The sequence below is a fragment of the Leptonychotes weddellii genome, chromosome 13 (assembly GCF_054177405.1).
Source record: "Leptonychotes weddellii isolate Sample4059 chromosome 13, ASM5417740v2, whole genome shotgun sequence".
NCBI classification, from domain to species: domain Eukaryota; kingdom Metazoa; phylum Chordata; class Mammalia; order Carnivora; family Phocidae; genus Leptonychotes; species Leptonychotes weddellii.
The window spans coordinates 61736001-61754421 of record NC_138381.1 but is presented as its reverse complement, the minus strand read 5'-3'; the positions used below and the strand labels follow the sequence as shown (position 1 = coordinate 61754421).

The following is an 18421-nucleotide window of genomic DNA, read 5'->3' as shown; positions in this document are numbered from 1 at the left end:
GCCCTGCACACCTCTCCAACTCTCCTTCCATCACACTCTTCAGTAACTTGTGCCCAGGTGCTTTCCTTCCCCTGAGCAGAGCAAGTGCTCTGCTCTGCGCCCCCCCCACCTCTTCCCCGTTTTAACTAGCTAGCTCTACCCAAGGTTCTCCCACAGCCCCCTGCACTTCCCTTACCACAGCACCTACCACCTTTAGTGTGATTACTATTTAATAGACTGTCTTCTCTGCTTAACTGCAAGCAAAGCCAGGTCAGAGACTCCAATCTGCCTCCACGGCACAGGGAGGGGGCTCAGGAAAAACTGGCTAGAACAATAAAGAAGGGCTCAGTAAGGGACAGACTGCAGGTTCTGGCTCAGCTGCCTCAACAACAGACTCTTTTCATCTGGTCAGCAGGCATGTGTCAATCTCACTTGGAAGGAAGGAGGGAAGAAGGAAGGGCCGGTCAGAAAGATGTTTACAGGGTTAAAGCACATTCATCAGCCACTACAACCACCTCTGTTTCCCAGAAAGCAGAAACAACCAATACCCTACAACATAAGACTAGCTTAGCAAATTTCAGTGCAGCAACTCAGCAGACCAACATTGAGTAGTTAGAACTGTGGGGAAATGTTTAAGATAATGTGAAATGAAAAACAGGATATAAATTCTGACTCTGACCACGTAAAACATGTGCCTGTGGATAAAAGACCAGACACACACACACACGTTTCACTGTGGGGTTACTGATAGGATTGTGTTTTCTTTCCTCCAGGAAAAAACATATTTAATAATGTTAGGCCATTCGGAATAAAAGGGGGCTTTTTTCCCCCTCCATTTGGAGCTAATGCTCTTCCCTTCCTGAGTTCTAAGAGAAGTGGTCAATTTCTTATACCATCAACACTTCAATGTTCTGGATCCACAAGGTTAAAGATGCTCTGGGTAATTCCCACCACTCACTCCCAGGTCTCCACCCCTGCCCCCAAACCCCACGCTGCCAGGGAGAAGGCAGAAGGGTGGAGCAGGGAAAGGGTAGGACAAGACCCCACGATGAAACAAACAGTACCTTTCTTGGTCGTGGTGAAATACTTTGAGTCAGTCATTTTGGTCCCTTATCTGTGCCAGACTCTGCAAGACAGAAGAGAGGGGTGACTTTCTGTTGTGTCCGCTCCATTTTCAGTTACGGAGCACAGGAGGAGGGCAGGATAGAGCACACATGTGGTATGGGAAGATAGCTTCTTATCTCTCTACGGGGTAAATGAGCTATTAGATAATAGCTGATCAGATTTTGGAAGGTAACTCTGAGGGATCTACCAAATTTTTGAATGTGTATATCCTTTGACCCAGCAGTTCTACTTCTAGGACTTCTAGGACTCTCCCACAGAAATACTTGCACAGATGTAAGGGTTTTCCTACAGCAATGTCCATAACAATACATCACTGGAAATAACCTAAATGCCCATCAATGAGGGAATGGCTAATGGGGTGGCTCAGTCGGTTGAGTGTCTGCCTTCGGCTCAGGTCATGATCCCAGGGTCCTGGGATGGACTCCTGCATTGGGCTCTCTGCTCAGCGGGGAGCCTGCTTCTCCCTCTCCCTCTGCCACTCCCCGTGCTTATGCTTTCTCTGTCAAGTGTATAAAATCTTAAAAAAAAAAAAAAAAAAAAAAAGGGATGCCTGAGTGGCTCAGTGGGTTAAGCAGCTGCCTTTGGCCCAGGTCATGACCCCAGGGTCCTGGGATCAAGTCCCACATCGGGCTCCTTGCTCAGCAGGGAGCCTGCTTCTCCCTCTTTCTCCCTCTGCTTGTGCTCTGTCAAATAAATAAAATGTTAAAAAAAAGAAGGGAATGACTAAATACTCCGAGAAGTCCACAGATTAAAAAGCACTTAGTTAGGGGCGCCTGGGTGGCTCAGTCGTTAAGCATCTGCCTTCGGCTCAGGTCGTGATCCCAGGGTCCTGGGATCGAGCCCCACATCGGGCTCCCTGCTCCGCGGGGAAGCCTGCTTCTCCCCTCCTTCTCCCCCTGGCTTGTGTTCCCTCTCTCGCTATGTCTCTCTCTGTCAAATAAATAAATAAAATCTTTAAAAAAAAAAAAAACACTTAGTTATAGCTACCCCTTCGTGTGCTCACTCCACCCAGCACTGTTTTAAGTGCTTCCTGCAAGTTAACTCATTAAAACCTCATCACAGCCTTAAGGAGGTATTCCTGTTACCCCATATAGTCAAATGAGCTTGGAAAATGCCAAATTTGAAAAGCTAGGGAGGTTTCTTCTCTCCCCAACTTTTCCGAACTTCTCTAACGGTGATATGTGCTATTCAACTCTAGAGAAGGCTAGAATCTGTATACTGTAGACTCTACAGCATTCCCCAAATCTAACTGGCCAGTTTCCTTAAGGCATCTCTCAGGACATCTACCAATGCAAAAGTCACAGTGTGAAGTGCTGTTCTAAGGCAATAAAACAAAGAAAGTACCAAGGCCCCCTCATTCATTCAATATTTACGAAGTATCTACTATGTACCTTCAAGAGTTCCTCTTAAAAGATGAAAGATTAAAGAAGCTACACAGGCTCCAAGTACCCTGGATACATGGCAGAGGCTCCCGGGGTTGTTTACTGAGTCCCTATTACAGCCAGGGGTTCTTAATACATTATCCCATTTAATCCTACCAATAAGGTAGCTGGTTTTAACCCTATTTTACAGATGAGGAAACTGAGGCTCAGGGTTGTTAAGTAACTTGCCCAAGGTCACATGACGTATAAATGGTTAGACTGGGAGACCATCTGAGGTCTGCTTGACCTCAGCAGCTGTATTCTATCAATGAAGGAATTCTGCTTCTCCCATCTGAAAGGGAGGACGGAGCCCTGACAGTGGCTAAGGACTCAGTTCAAAAACCCTAAGACTTTCGATGACAACTGTCCAATCCTACCTGTAGTCTCACATGGTACAGAAAACCACACAATCCAAAAAAACAGACATCTGAATGGAAAAAACTCACTCACTTTGTCCCTTCTGTTGCCTCCGTGGAAGAGACTGAAACAAAGAACCCATCGAGCACTTGTTGTGATGAGCACTGGGTGTTATATGTAAGTGATGAATCATTAAATTCTACTCCTGAAACCAATATTACACTGTATGTTAACTAACTAGAATTTAAATAAAACCTTGAAACTAATTAATTAAAAAAACCCACAGAACCTATTAACATCGTCTTTCAATGCATTACTATGTGGGAGCAAGATGGAGGTTACTGGTGGGATGGAGGTGAGAGGTCAAGGATCATTTCAAAAGTCTCTGGAAACAAAGCTGACATGGCTCCTCTCCAGCCCAACTGAATTCTCCAGACTAAGCTGGTATTCACAGCAGGATGGCAACGAGGCTGTTCCCCAACTGAAACACCCAAAAGATTTTGTCTTAGTGATCAATGGGAAACAAGTATGTACTATCTCGGGGGCTGCCTTAAATCCTTTGTGGATCCCTTTGGAATAAAGGCTTCGCTGACAAAACAGTACAAAGGAAAAAACACAATTCTAGTTTCCTTTGCTTTGCAAGGTTGAAAAGGGATGATGGCACTTTTCTGTGGGAGGTGCAGGAAAAAGCCGAAGAGACTGCTGTGTCTGATGCTGGCAGACCCACAGTAGGGATTCTAACTTGCAGGTCCTGGCAGCAGGAGTCAGGGCTGTGGACAGATCCACAAAGGGAGAACCCACGTCAGCCTGGTCCATGGCTCTGTCCATCCTCCCCCTTCAGAACTGGCTCAGGGTTCTGCACATGGCCAGTGTTGAGTTGATAGTTTTTAAAAGAAATGAAAAGGGGCCAATGAGCATCCCAGGGAGCCTTGGCTTGCTGACAGCTCTGTTATGTAACTCTTTAGCATTTGTCTCCTAAAGGAGTTTACTTACAGTGAAAATCATTTTCTTTGGAGCACACATAAAGCCATTTTCTCAGAGAAATCTCACCAACCTAGAGGTTCTTTCTGGAGTGCTTCGAATGAGCAGCTCAACAAGATAATAGGATGTCGCCACACAACAAAGGGCTGTATGACTTTAGAAGTCACAGGCATGAAAGCACAACCGGCAGAGCTATCCAAAATAGAAGTATCCCATTTCTCAAAGTTTAGTCTAAGAAGAGGGATCAATGAAGGCAAAAGGGGCTAAAAATTTTAGACCAAAAGAATCACAATAACATATAAACCCCTCCATTGTTAAATCTAGAAGGAAATCAAAGTGAACAAGACCCCAAAACTACTCTAGATGTCTAACTTCAGTGCTGCCCAGAGATTCTTCCTTCTCCAATAGAGGAGGCTGTAGGGGGCTTTCTCCTCATCTGCAGGTACAACACAACATCTGGGGCCCTAGGTTCCCAGAACACAACCTCCTGGGGACAGATTTGTGTTGTATGCAACTGCCCAGGTGGAAGAAAGGGTGGGAAGCTTCTTTTGGGGGGATTAAAAAAAGCAACAGAGCTGCAGGGTCAGCTAATTAGACCACCACAGTTGCTAATACCCCTATAGCGTTAAGCTTTGATGACACACTTCCTTTTACAGGTGCTAAGCAACTACTCACAACTTAAACTGCTACCCAGTGTGAGTGCTGGCTGCTTCTTTTCTCTGCAATATCTATTTCGCAGATCTCTCTGCAGAGGGCCCAATGGGACTGATGATGCAGAAATCGTATCCCTCTGAATTGTTTCACGTACAGGAAATTCAAGTGGAGGAGGAAGGGGAAGTAGTGAGAAGTGAAAACGCTTTTGCAAAGGCACCCAGAGCACAGATTTTTAAAAACCTCATTTCACTGTGGAAGATCAACTGCCCCTGGCTGATCTGCTACGGGTGGCTATCTCCTGTGTCCTTTCTCTGCAGTTACCTCTTAGATGTCAGTGCAAGAGATGTTTCATTCTCTCTACAGGAATGGAAAAAACCCTACAGTTCAGTCTAAAGGATCAGACTTGTGGATGCCACAGGGAAGACGGGTGCTTTCCCTGGCACTACTCAGCCATTGCCATACACTGCATGCCTCCTAATGGAGGCCAAAGGGGCTAAGACCTTGTTTGATGGATCTGACTGTGTACATGAGCCACAACTGAGAGCAGCCAGCCAATTCAGGCAAGAAAAAGCTTAGGGTTTGGATTCTATCTTTGGAAGTGACAGGATGCACATTAAAAAGCAATAATCAGGGGGCACCTGGGTGGCTCAGTTGGTTGAGCGACTGCCTTCGGCTCAGGTCATGATCCTGGAGTCCCAGGATCGAGTCCCGCATCGGGCTCCCTGCTCGGCAGGGAGTCTGCTTCTCCCTCTGACCCTCCCCCCTCTCATGTGCTCTCTCTCTCTCTCTCTCATTCTCTCTCTCAAATAAATAAAATCTTAAAAAATAAAAAAATTAAATAAATAAATAAAAAGCAATAATCGGGGGAATTTTTGGTTTGGAAACTGCTCTGGCCAGTGTGATGAGTCACTTTTGCTAAGGAGAAAGCATTCTGGGCTGGGATACCCTTCACTTTCAGCATTCACTGGCTAAGGAATGCCTGGAGGGGAGGGGAAAGTCAAAATTAAAGAGGGGCACACCTGGAAGGACTGGTTTTGTCTTTGAAGAGCCACTGATGCTGTCCTTACCTTAAATCTACCTTCCCACTTTGATCCTATAATCCCAGGACCAGTCCCTATTAATCTTACTTAAAAAAAAAAAAAAAAATCCTACTGATGCTCCTGCTTTCCCCTGCCACCAGACTTAAAGCAAAAAAACTGAATAATAGGGCGCCTGGGTGGCTCAGTTGGTTAAGCGACTGCCTTCGGCTCAGGTCATGATCCTGGAGTCCCAGGATCGAGTCCCGCATCAGGCTCCCTGTCGACGGGGAGTCTGCTTCTCCCTCTGACCCTCCCCCTCTCATGCTCTCTCTCTCTAATAAATAAATAAAATCTTAAAAAAAAAGAAACTGAGTAATAAAGCCTGAAACAGTAGTTTTAGGTGTTCTAGAATTATAAAGAACTCTCTGATGAGAATCAGTGACACACTGGCTAGGACAAAGATGTAATCTAAGAGAGGAAAAATGAGGTCCTAGGAAGAAAATGGAAGGGGGAAAAAACTCTGAATTTTAGCCACTGGAGTTAGTTAGGTGTAAGGAAAGTTCTCAACACTTTTTAAATTTGTGAGGTCTTCACATATGTAAATGTAGTTCTGTGAACAAGAGATAAACAATCTTGGTGTTTTAAACTAATAAAAGAAATTTAAATCTATAAAAAATACATTAAGAAAATAAATATTGAATATATTTCAACTTTTCTCCAAGATCTCAAAATTGCTAATGATAACAATAATTATTTTATTTTTATCATTTTTATTTTTTAGGTAGACTTCATGGCCAACATGGAGCTTAACTCACAATGCTGAGATGAAGAGTCGCGTACTCTACCAACTGAGCCAGCCAGGTGCCCCAACAATAATAATTTTAAAGGAGAGAATACGGAACTGATGTTAATTTACTTCATCTCTATGATCCAATTCCTCTCTTGAAAATGGGGACAGCAGCACTTGCTCTTCTACCTAGTTCACTCATTTCTTCTGATAGGGGACAATGTGGGAATGAAAGCACACTGACAAGTATAAATACCATGGGGTTCCGGGGCGCCTGTGTGGCTTAGTGGTTTAGGCATCTGCCTTCGGCTCGGGTCGTGGTCCCGGGGTCCTGGGATCTAGCCCCACATCAGGCTCTCTGCTCAGTGGGGAGCCTGCTTCTCTCTCTCCCTCTGCCTGTCGCTCCCCCTGCTTGTGCTCTCTCTGTAAAATAAAATCTTAAAAAATAAATACAATGGGGTTCCATTTACATGAAATTCTAGGATAAGAAGAAGAGGCAAAACTAACTTATGGTGGTAGAAGTCAGATCAGTGGATGCTTCTAGCTGAGAAGGACTGTCTTAAATGGGGCACAAAAGAACTCTAGAGGTGATGGAAATGATTTGCATCTTGATGCAGATACTGGCCAGACTGGTACACTTAAGAGCTGACATATCACTTGTTGTAAATCACAAAGATTTTATTTTTTTTTATTTGACAGAGACAGAGAGAGAGCACACAAGCAGGGGGAGTGGCAGGCAGAGGGAGAGGGAGAAGCAGGCTCCCTGCTCCACGGGACCCTGGGATCATGACCTGAGCTGAAGACAGACGCTTAACCAACTGAGCCACCCAGGTGCCCCAAATATTGAATTTTTTAAAAAAATAAAATAAAACCCAATGCTGAAGAAGAAAAATGGAAAACTGTATACTCTAGAGGAAACAAAGCCTTTCTGAGTATGACATTAAATCAAGTCTTTAAAAATCTGTGAGTTTGATTATATAAAAATTAAGTTTTCCTGCATGGCCAAAAACATAATAAGAAAGACATATGATAGACACACATACAAATTTCCATCACATCTCAGACAAAAGCCTATTTTCCTTCATACATAAAAAGTATCTAAAAATAGGAGAATGGCAAAGGATGTAGTGCATTCACAGAAAATTAAGAACAATAGTTTAAGCTTACTTATAAGAGAAATTGATACTACAATGAAATACCATCCATCAGCTACTGGACTGGTAAAGACCCAAAAGTCTGATGACATTCCATGTTGGTGCTGATGTGGGAAAATAGATACCCTTATACGATGCTAGTGAGAGTCTAAATTGCTACAACCTCTACACCAATTTGGCAACAGCTATCAAAATTGCAAAGGTGCTGACCCTTTGACCCAGCAAGTTTGCTTCTAGGAATTTCTTCTTTTTCTTCTTCTTTTTTTTTTAAGATTTTATTTATTTATCTGAGAGAGAGAGAGAGAAAACACATGAGCGGAGGGAGGGACAGAGAGAGAATCTGAAGCCGACTCCGTGCTGACTGTGGAGCCCGACGCCCATGATCACAAGATCATGACCTAAGCTGGGGCGCCTGGGTGGCTCAGTCGTTAAGCGTCTGCCTTCGGCTCAGGTCATGATCCCGGAGTCCTGGGATCGAGCCCCGCATCGGGCTCCCTGCTCTGCGGGAAGCCTGCTTCTCCCTCTCCCACTCCCCCTGCTTGTGTTCCCTCTCTCGCTGTGTCTCTGTCAAATAAATAAATAAAATATTAAAAAAAAAAAAGATCATGACCTAAGCTGAACTGACTGAGCCACTCAGAAGCCCCTACGAATTTATTCTATATGTGCAAAAGCTATGTACATACAGTTATTTATGTAGCATCCTTTGTAATAACAAACTACTGTAAACACCTTAAATGTCCTTCCATAGAGGGCTTATTTAAAAATTATGGCACGATAGGGGCGCCTGGGTGGCTCAGTTGGTTAAGCGACTGCCTTCGGCTCAGGTCATGATCCTGGAGTCCCGGGATCGAGTCCCGCATCGGGCTCCCTGCTCGGCAGGGAGTCTGCTTCTCCCTCTGACCCTCCCCCCTCTCATGTACTCTCTCTCTCTCATTCTCTCTCTCTCAAATAAATAAATAAAATCTTTAAAAAAAATAAAAAAATAAAAATTATGGCACGACAGGGGCACCTGGCTGGCTTAGTCAGTACAGCATGTGACTCTTGATCTCTGGGTCATGAGTTCGAGCCCCACATTGAGTATAGAGATTACTTATTAAAAAAAAAAAAAAAGAATTAGGGATGCCTGGGTGGCTCAGCTGGTTGAGCATCCAACTCTTGCTTTCGGCTCAGGTTGTGATCTCAGGGTCATGAGATCAAGCCCATCAGATTCTGCAGTCAGTGCAGAATGTGCTTGTCCCTTTCCCTCTGCTCCTGCCCATCCCCCCCCCCACACAGCTGCACGTGCTCTCTCTTTCAAATAAATAAATAAAATCTTAAAAAAAAATTTTAAAAAGAAGAAAAGATAATCTTTTCCTCCAGAAAAGAAGCCAGATTGCTAAAGGATGGGGTGAGAGACTCACCTCTCATCACTCACCAGCTTATGTCTTAGGAATTTTATATCCTGTGCATGTAGCCCCTCTTTCAAATATAATACAGTTTAGAAAACAATGCGGCGTCTATCCAAAACACTGTTCCCAGCCCCATGCTTATCCTCAGTCTCAGCTCAAACACTGCTGCCTTATAGGAGCCTTCTCCAGACCCAGAGGGGCAGAGGCCTCTCTGACATTTGACTCAGTCATATCGTGGACTTCTCCACATCCCTCCTCACGACTCTAATTTGGGATCTGTCCTATTTAATGCTGTCAGCCCAGTGACTGGCACAATGCCTGGCACATTCCAGGAGCTCACCAAATGTTTGCTGACAAAATGAATGAAAAGACAGGTTCCCAGAGAAGCTACAAAACCAGGGGCCTATAACAGATCAAGGTAAGAGGACTCCCTGATGAGACCAGTGAGTGACGATGGGGCAGACCAGGGACATAAACCTTTGTGGTTAACTTTCAACAAACATGGCAAGGCTGGTCCAATGCCAAGATAGCTGCCAGGAAATCTAGCTTTGCTACCAACAGCTATATGACCCAGGGCAAATCCCTCCATCTCTGGGCCTTACTTTTTCTAACTGTCAAACAAGAGAATTCAACCAGATCAATGGCTTTCCAAGCCCCTTCTCGCTTTTAAACTGTTTAAAACAAAAATAGAAGTGCTCTGTTTGACATAAGAGTGGGGGACTTAGAGCCTACCTCATTCCACTATGCCCAACTCCCCCTCTTCACCAGGGGCCCTTCAGACAACCCACAGTTCCACAGGACAACAGTTCCAGTCTATTAAATGACAGATAAACTCCCACATCTCACATTCTAGGATTCTCTGCTAAAGATGAGAAATCCATTTCCTCACCAATGAGTGTTCTTCCAGTGTATCAAACAAGAGGAAATGGAGCATGATCATTCTCTGAGCATGACAAAAGACATTTCCAAGGGACAAGAGAAAACAAATTCAGAATGCAGCCAGGGCTACCAAACCTTATTAGGTCTTCAGTAGGAAGGAAAACAGTAACAAGCCAAACAATTCCCCAAATGGCCTGCCAGTGGCCAAGGAAAGGACTTTTCTAGTCTCAGGGCAGTGATTCATGCCACAGCAACCCATGCTCTGCACTCGGATGAGAGGCATAATGTTGGTGGCACTAGCACAGTGCACTGCATACCACTGGCACTCAGTGAATTAACAAGGGAGACAATCAGTATTGTGAGATCAGCCAGAGAAGCAGCTTTAGGAAAGGGAAAGGGGAAGGAGATATTTGGTAAGGTCTGATCCAGCTGTCAAGACTCATCTCTGGGGGCGCCTGGGTGGCTCAGTCGTTAGGCGTCTGCCTTCGGCTCGGGTCATGATCCCAGGGTCCTGGGATCGAGTCCCACATCGGGCTCCCTCCTCGGGGGGAAGCCTGCTTCTCCCTCCCCCCCTCCCGCTGCTTGTGTTCCTGCTCTTGCTATCTCTGTCTCTGTCAAATAAATAAATAAAATCTTAAAAAAAAAAAAAAAAAGACTCATCTCTGAATTCAAGGATATCTGGGCAGGGAAAAATGAGCCCTAAAAGTCTATGTTGGTGGCTTCCATCTTCAGTGCCATTTAAAACTGTCACTGTTGGGCACCCTCTCTTCTCCCTCTGACCTTTCAGAGGTTCAGTCGGTTAAGCGTCTGCCTTTGGCTCAGGTCATGATCTCAGGGTCCTGGGATCGAACCCTGCATGGGGCTCTCTGCTTAGTGGGGAGTCTGCTTCTCCCTCTCCTTCTGCCTATCCCCCTGCTCGTGCCCTTGCACTCTCAGATAAATAAATTCTTAAAATAAAAAAATAATAAAACTGTCACTGTTAAACCCTTGCCTGATGAAGAGCTGTTCAGAAACCTGCTCCAGGCACGTTAGCTCAAGGACAGTTAAGAATAAGCTTGGGGGGGGAGGGCGCCTGGGTGGCTCAGTAGGTTAAGCGTCTGCCTTTGGCTCAGGTCATGATCCCAGGGTCCTGGGATAGAGCCCCACATTGGGCTCCGTGCTCCGTGGGAAGCCTGCTTCTCCCTCTCCCACTTCCCCTGCTTGTGTTCCCTCTCTCGCTGTGTCTCTCTCTGTCAAATAAATAAATAAAACCTTAAAAAAAAAAAAAAAAGAATAAGCAAGGGGGGCGCCTGGGTGGCTCAGTCGTTAAGCGTCTGCCTTCAGCTCAGGTCATGATCCCAGGGTCCTGGGATCGAGCCCCACATCGGGCTCCTGGCTCAGCGGGGAGCCTGCTTCTCCCTCTCCCTCTGCCTCTCCCCCTGCTCATGCTGTCTCTCTGTATCTCTGTGTCTCAAATGAATAAATAAAATCTTTAAAAAAAAAAAAAAAGAATAAGCTAGGAAGAGTGAATAAAAGGGGTTAGGGTGGTGCTGCTGTTTCTTCTTCATTTAGAACAGAAAAGCCGAACTTTAATCACCCCACATTTGGCTGTTTCAGTTCTGTCTCAAAGGCACAGGTTGATTCATTCACAAATACTCCCCTACTCTGTGCCATGCTCTGGATTATGTTCCTGCCCCATGAAGCCTAGAGTTTATAATAGAGACAATGATTCTATTCACCACCCAGCAATTACTCACCACTGCTCACCTGACAGTCTCCTTTTAAAAAGGAAATGGTCCTCACAGGTAAGTCCTAAAGTTCACTTTATAGACAGGGAAACAGGTGAGGCCAACTTGAAGATTAAAAGGTGGCTCAGCAGTAGAGAAAACCAGATTTCAGACTTTCTCTCTGAGACAACATGGTCACCAAACTCAGACAGACAGGTTCTTTCAAGTCAGTTTAATAACTATGAGAAAATAAGCTGTGCTCTTTTTTGGGCTTGGTATGAAATTCAGAACAAAGGTGGCAGGGGTAGAAGTAATGGCAAACAGATACGCTCTATGGGCCAGACACCATGTAAAGAGCTTCACATTTAATCCTCACAATAATCTGTGGAAAAGGTATTGATAATATCACAAGTTTACAGATGAGGAAAGTGAAGCCCAGAGAGACCAGGGCATTTCTCTGGAGTCACACAGCTAGAAAATGGTAGCACTGACACTCTCTACCCTTGCCTCACAATGAGGCCCCACAGGTCCCACTCCGTCCAGCAAGGCAACTTCTCCTCTCTGAATGAAGCCCTGGCAGAATCAGACACACTTCAAGCTAAAGGATACATGAAATATGTTGCCACATATCCCTGCAGAATCCCTTGATCATTGAATTACAAGTATTTTAGGACCAGCCCATCCAGTTTGGACAACAGGAATGTCAAGTTTGGTAATGTGCCTAGTGAAAGGCTGTCTGGATGAGCCTGCCGAGTTATGGGTCTTCTGGGATTTGGATGAAAAGTAGTTAGCCAAAATCAATCTCCTGAGACCCACTAGCAGTTAAAGCCCCAAAATGAAAAGGAAGTAAAGGCACGCACATGCCACATGCAAATGTTCTTATAATAGCACTGAGTCTTTAGAAACTAATTCTAGGGGCGCCTGGGTGGCTCAGTTAGTTAAGCGACTGCTTAGGTCATGATCCTGGAGTCCCGGGATCGAGTACCGCGTCGGGCGCCCTGCTCAGCAGGGAGTCTGCTTCTCCCTCTCACCCTCCCCCGTCTCATGTGCTCTCTCTCTCTCATTCTCTCTCTCTCAAATAAATAAATAAAATCTTAAAAAAAAAAAAAAAAGAAACTAATTCTAGAATCCTGTGCCAGCTCTCAACTATCTACAGAAAGAAAGCTTGGAAAGATCTGCTGTCAAGAGAAAGAAAGGTTCCTTTGGACTTGAAAAAAGAAAGTAACAGGGGCTTCTTCTGAATAATACTTAAATTAATCAAGAGAAAGAGGCCAAAGACTAGAACGAGGCGCCCTGAGAATTTCAGTTTTCCCATCTATACAATGAAACACTTTCTGAAGATCTGTCAAGTGTTGGAGTCATCCATTCAGCATGTGTAACAGTGTGGGGCACTGTCAACTCTGAGACCGGGGACGCCCACAGCAGACAAAGGACAGTTTTCCCACTGGGCTTTTACAGATGCAGAGGCCAAGTAAAGAACTGCAGGTGAATAGCAGAGCAATCATGCCTTCCATATAAATACCACCACTGTTCAGAGGAGGGTGCTGAGACTGGGGGAACATCTAGGGAAGCCCTTTTAGATAAAGAAGTGCTTTCCGGACAGGAAAAGATGAGTCACATTTGGAAAGGGAGGACTGAGGGCAACCTGGAGAAGACCCACAAGATGCCAGCATAACAGGGAGCAAACAGAGACTAAACCACCAGCAACAGTGACTGAGGCGCAGGCTCTGTGCTAAATGGTTTACAGCCCCTCTCTCATTTAATTCTCAAGGTAATCCACTTATAGATGAGGAATTAAAGATGCTGAGAGAGGAGTGACTTATCCAAAGCCAAACAACCATGCGTGTTCAGGAGTTTGTGAGAATCCCTGCCTGGCTGAAGGCAAGGACTTGGAAGGGAAAGGAGCAGATGAGGTTAGGCAAGGAAGGATGAGATTCAGCGATGGTCTTGGATGCGAGAGTGTGTTAGATCCTGCTGGCAGAAGATGAGTGATCCTGTCAAATGACAAGTCTCACGCTGACGAGCATTTGACACTGCTTATCACTCCCTCTTCCTTGAAACACTTTCTTCCCCTGGATTCCAGGATGCTATGCACTCTGCTTTCCCCTCTACCCCACTGCCTGCTCCATCTCAGTCTCCTTTGTTGGTTCTTCCTTCTCTCCTTCTCCATTACTGGAGGGCCCCAGGGTCAGGCCTGGTACCTTTTCCCCACCCCCACCCTCCATACTATCTCGCCTCTTTGATGAGCTCTTCCAGTGTCAAGGCTTTAAGTATCATCTACATGCTGACAACTCACAAGTTTAGACCCCCAGGCCCAACCTCTCCAGTGAACTCCCAGCTCATATATCCTAATTGCCTAATCAATATCTGAACTTGAATGTCTATACAGCTAACAGGCAGCTCAAACTTAACATGATAAAAACTGACCTCCTGCTTCCCCCCATCCCCCAACTGGCTCATCTGCAGTTTTCATGATCTAGTTCATTATCAACATCTTTAACAGGGTCTCAGGCCAAAAACCTCAGTTACCCTTGACAACACACACACTCTCTCATATTCCACATCTAACCTATCAGCAAATCCTATGGGGTCTACCTTCAAAATGAATCCAGAATCCATAAAGTGGTTATTCATCAGCTCCATCACTTCCACCAGGCTCCAAGCCACCATCACTTTTTTTTTTTTAAAGATTTTATTTATTTATTTGGCAGAGAGAGAGACAGCGTGAGAGAGAACACAAGCAGGGGGACTGGGTGAGGGAGAAGCAGGCTTCCCGCTGAGCAGGGAGCCTGATGTGGGGGCTCGATCCCAGAACCCTGGGATCATGACCTGAGCCAAAGGCAGATGCTTAATGACTGAGCCACCCAGGCGCCCCCCACCATCACTTCGTATTGGGATTGCTACCAAAGCTGCTTCCACACTGCTCTCGACAACACATTTCAGCAACAGGCAGAACAATCCCATTACAGTTGAAGTCAGACAGTGGTACTCCTCTGTCCAATTCTCCCAATGGTTCCGTATCTCACCTTGGAGTAAAAGCCAAAATCTCTACATGGCCTCATGGACTATAGGCTCATATGAGACACACACCCCTTCTGTCTCTCTTTCACACACATACACACCACCCATTACTTCTTCGAACTCTTCTCCCACTGTTTTCTCTATCATTCCCTCAGTTCCAGCCATATGGGGCCTCTTTGCTGATCCTTGAACACAACAGGCACATTTCCACCTCAGGGCCTTTGCAAATGCCATTCATGTTGCCAGGGAGGCTCTTTCTCCAGATAGCGCCATGGCTCAGTCCCTCACCTCTTCCAAATTTCACTCAAATGTCACCTCCTCTGACCACTTCATTTAAAATTCTGCACATCCCCAACCAATTCCCCCAACTCCCTATCCTTTTTTTTTTTTAAGATTTGATTTATTTATTTGACAGAGAGAGCACAAGTAGACAGAGAGGCAGGCAGAGGGAGAAGGAGAACCAGGCTCCCCGCTGAGCAGAGAGCCTGACGTGGAGCTTGATCCCAGGACCCTGGGATCATGACCTGAGCTGAAGGCAGATGCTTAACCGACTGAGCTACCCAGGCACCCCCCAACTCCCTATCCTTTTTCTTCTTTTGTATTTCTTCAAGATACTTATCACCAACATACTATAAAATATATTTATATTGTCTGTTTTTTCTCCCTCCATAATGTGCTCCATGAGGACAAAGATTTTGTCCATTTTATTCACTATTGTATCCCTAGCTCCTAGACTGTTACCTGACAAATAGTAGGTGCTCAATAAATGTGTGAATGATTAGTGCTCAACTCTCTTCTTGGGGAAATTTCAAGTTTTGTAAACCAACCTCAGCTAGAGACCAGCTTCCCCATGTTCCATTCACAGGGTTTGCCAGCATCAGACATGCATCTGCTCTGGTTGTCAAGCTATTTTGATAAAATTGAAGTTGAAAATGTCAGACCCCCTAGCCCATTTTAGAGCCAATAAATAAATGGAAGACAAGTAAATAAAGAAAAGAGAGAAGAAAGGGCAAAGGGCAGAAGATCAGGCGGCAACAACTCTGACAGGAGAAAGGTCAAGGCCACCTCCTTCAGTGAGGCCAGATCACCATCCCCTGCTCCCACAGGCATCAGCTCAGAGACTAAAGCTGCTAGAGGTGGGGATGCAAATGCTGGGGGCAGGGGATCTGACACAGCTGCGATGTGAACACAGACAGGCCCTTCCCTCCGCCTATAACCCTCTAGGCCCACAGGCTTTCTGTGTCAAGCTCGTCATTGCTTTTGCACTTAAGGAGCCTTCTGCCTGGATGATCCTCTCCAGCTTCTAGAGTGGCTGCTCCAACTTATCCTTCAAATCTCAGCTTAGATGACATCACTTCAAAGATACTGTCCCTGGGGTGTCTGGGTGGCTCAGTCGGTTGGGCGTCTGCCTTCGGCTCAGGTCATGATCCTAGAGTCCCGGGATCAAGCCCTGCATCGGGCTCCCTGATCATTGGGGGTCTGCTTCTCCCTCTGCCCCTCACCCCGCTTGTGCTCTCTCTCACTCTTTCTCTCAAATAAATAAAATCTTAAAAAAAAAAACAAAAACAAAAAACCCACAAAGATACTGTTCCTGTACTAAGTACATATTTTCCTGCCTTCGCCCCCACCCCCATTCCTATTCATATGTTTGCTGAGCACCTCCCATGTGCCATAAACAGGTCTACATGCTAGGGATACAGCAGTGAATAAATCAGACAAAAATCCTTCCCTTCATGGCACATACATCCCAATGGCAGACAGGGACTACAGGCAAGATAAATAAGTACAATATATACTATCTGAGATAGTGATAAATGCTATGGAGAAAGAGAAAACAGGGGAGGAGGATAGGGAGTGTGGAGGAGGGGAGGAAAGGAGGTTAAAATTTAACCAGATGGCCACCTTGAGAAGGTGACAGGACACTGTCTCAACATCCAGCCACTCAGCTTCATTCAAAGAATGAAGAACACAGAAGCAGACTCACTGGCTAATGAAATTTTGTCATTCCACTCTCAATATGGTTAAGACCCTAAAAACAATTAGGTGTGGCAAAAACTATGTGTCACCCAAGTCTATTCCTTCACAGAGCTCTGCTTTAACGAATGTTTTCAGTGCTGAAAATTAACAATGGAGGACTGGTTTTAAAGCTTTGAGACCTGACTTTCAAACCTACCATCTTCCAGCTCAAGTCCACAGAGGAGACGGTAAACCTGGGAGAGCAGTCACTAAGGCGGGCATTCTGGCTGCTGATGGACTCTGGGCATTCTGGACTCAACCAGCCTCTTACCTTAACGAGAAGAGGTCTCCCAACTTTGGGGAGACCCTCTTAATGGAGGTAAGAGGTCAAGCCCAAGGCTAAAGACCCAAAAAGCACGAGGCTTGAAAGTCTAAAACCAAAGCCAAGCCCCTCCTCAGCAACATTAAATAACAGGAGACAATCCAAGAACTAGGGGTTGGGAAAGGGAAGGTGGCCACAGCAGGTGTGACAGGGGCTCTCCAGGGGTCTACACAACTTAACAGGCATAAGCATACCACCGCTATAAAATGAGAATTGTAATGTCACATACCTGAGGGATCTGTGAGGCTAAAACAGGTCAATACAGGGGCAGCTGGGTGGCTCAGTCAGTTAAGCATCTGCCTTCCGCTCAGGTCATGATCCCGGAATCCCGGGATTGAGCCCCAAGTCGGGTTCCCTGCTCAACAGGGAGTCTGCTTCCCCCCTCTTGTGCTCTCTCCCTCTCTCTCTTAAATAAATAAATAAAATCTTTAAAAAAATAAAATAAAACAGGTCAATACATACAAAGTCTTCAGCAGCGCCCCAAGTGGCCTATTGCTATAGGCTGGCCACTATGACTACTACATAGGGAGAGTGGTTACCACCAGCACCTCCTCGCTGTTCCCCAACCCCAAGTCTCTGGAGGCCCTGAAGCACTCTGGTGGTGCCTGTTGAAATGTAAGTCAGATCTCACAACTCCTGCTCAAAACCCTCTAGCAGCTCCCACCTCACTCAGAGTAAAAGCCAGGGTTCTCATCTTGACCTGGAAGCCCCCTCCATTCTCCTCTGACCTCATAAGCCACTGCCCTGATCATTGCTCACTCAACTTCCCTGCTGTTCCTCAAACAAGCCAGGGACACTCCTACTCTTCACTATCTTGGGCCTGGAAGGCTCTTTCCCCAGACAATGTCACTCTGGTGGCTAGCGGGGTGGTAGCAACAACACCAGAGAGTAGTTAATCCTATCACCGGTCAGACTTCTCCCTATCCCCCTGGAGTGGTATGAGGATGGACAGGAAAGTGCTTTGAATTCCCTCTTCCCTAGTAATCAAAGAATTTTAACAAGTCAATGCAACATTCATTCATTCTCTGAACATTTACTGAGCACCTATGTGCCAGACATTTCACTAAGTGCTAGAGACACAGACAGTTAAGACAAGTCCTCCCCAAGGATTAAGAGCTGTTTACTTAGAAGCCAGCCAAGTGAACAGACAATGACAAACCCACTGAGGAGGTTCAGGCCTGCAAGGTGAGAGAGATGATCAGATGGGAAGCTCCAAGTAGTGGTCCAGCAAAGAGGCATGTGTGACAGGAAATGGTGTTCAAGCAGAGAATAGCACAAAACAAAGACAAAGAATGTAAAAAGAGTTGGGGGTTGCAGAAGTGGCTGAGTTTGAGTTTGACTGGAGCTTGGGAAGAGATGGAAGTGGGGAGTAGGAGAGATAAGGCAGGAGAGCCAGGCAGGAGTCAGCCCAAAAGGCCTTGAAGGCCATGATAAGGAATGTGAATTTTAGTCTGAGGGCAATAAGGAGTCACTGATGGATATTCAAGCAGGATTATTTTTTAAACGATTCCCCAAGTGCTCAAGTGATATCTTCTCTCTGGTGTTATTTGTTCTTCTCTGTGTGAAGAGAAAAACATAACACTAAAACCATTTCTGGGCTATAATCATGTAT

At 45.6% G+C, this 18421-nt stretch overlaps 1 protein-coding gene across 4 annotated transcripts in view; it reads right to left on the bottom strand.

Moving 5' to 3' along the window:
- AP1B1 (adaptor related protein complex 1 subunit beta 1) overlaps positions 1-18421 on the bottom strand; it is an 81522-nt gene that overhangs the window by 33380 nt on the left and 29721 nt on the right. For 3 of the 4 annotated variants that reach the window (XM_081801873.1, XM_081801872.1, XM_081801874.1), the window contains exon 2: positions 1044-1105. The exons of the other annotated variant lie outside the window; for it this stretch is intronic. In XM_081801873.1, coding sequence (XP_081657999.1) covers positions 1044-1080 — 37 coding nt within the window. In that variant the 5' untranslated portion in view covers positions 1081-1105. The remainder of the gene's footprint in view (positions 1-1043; positions 1106-18421) is intronic. 4 annotated transcript variants of the gene reach the window in all.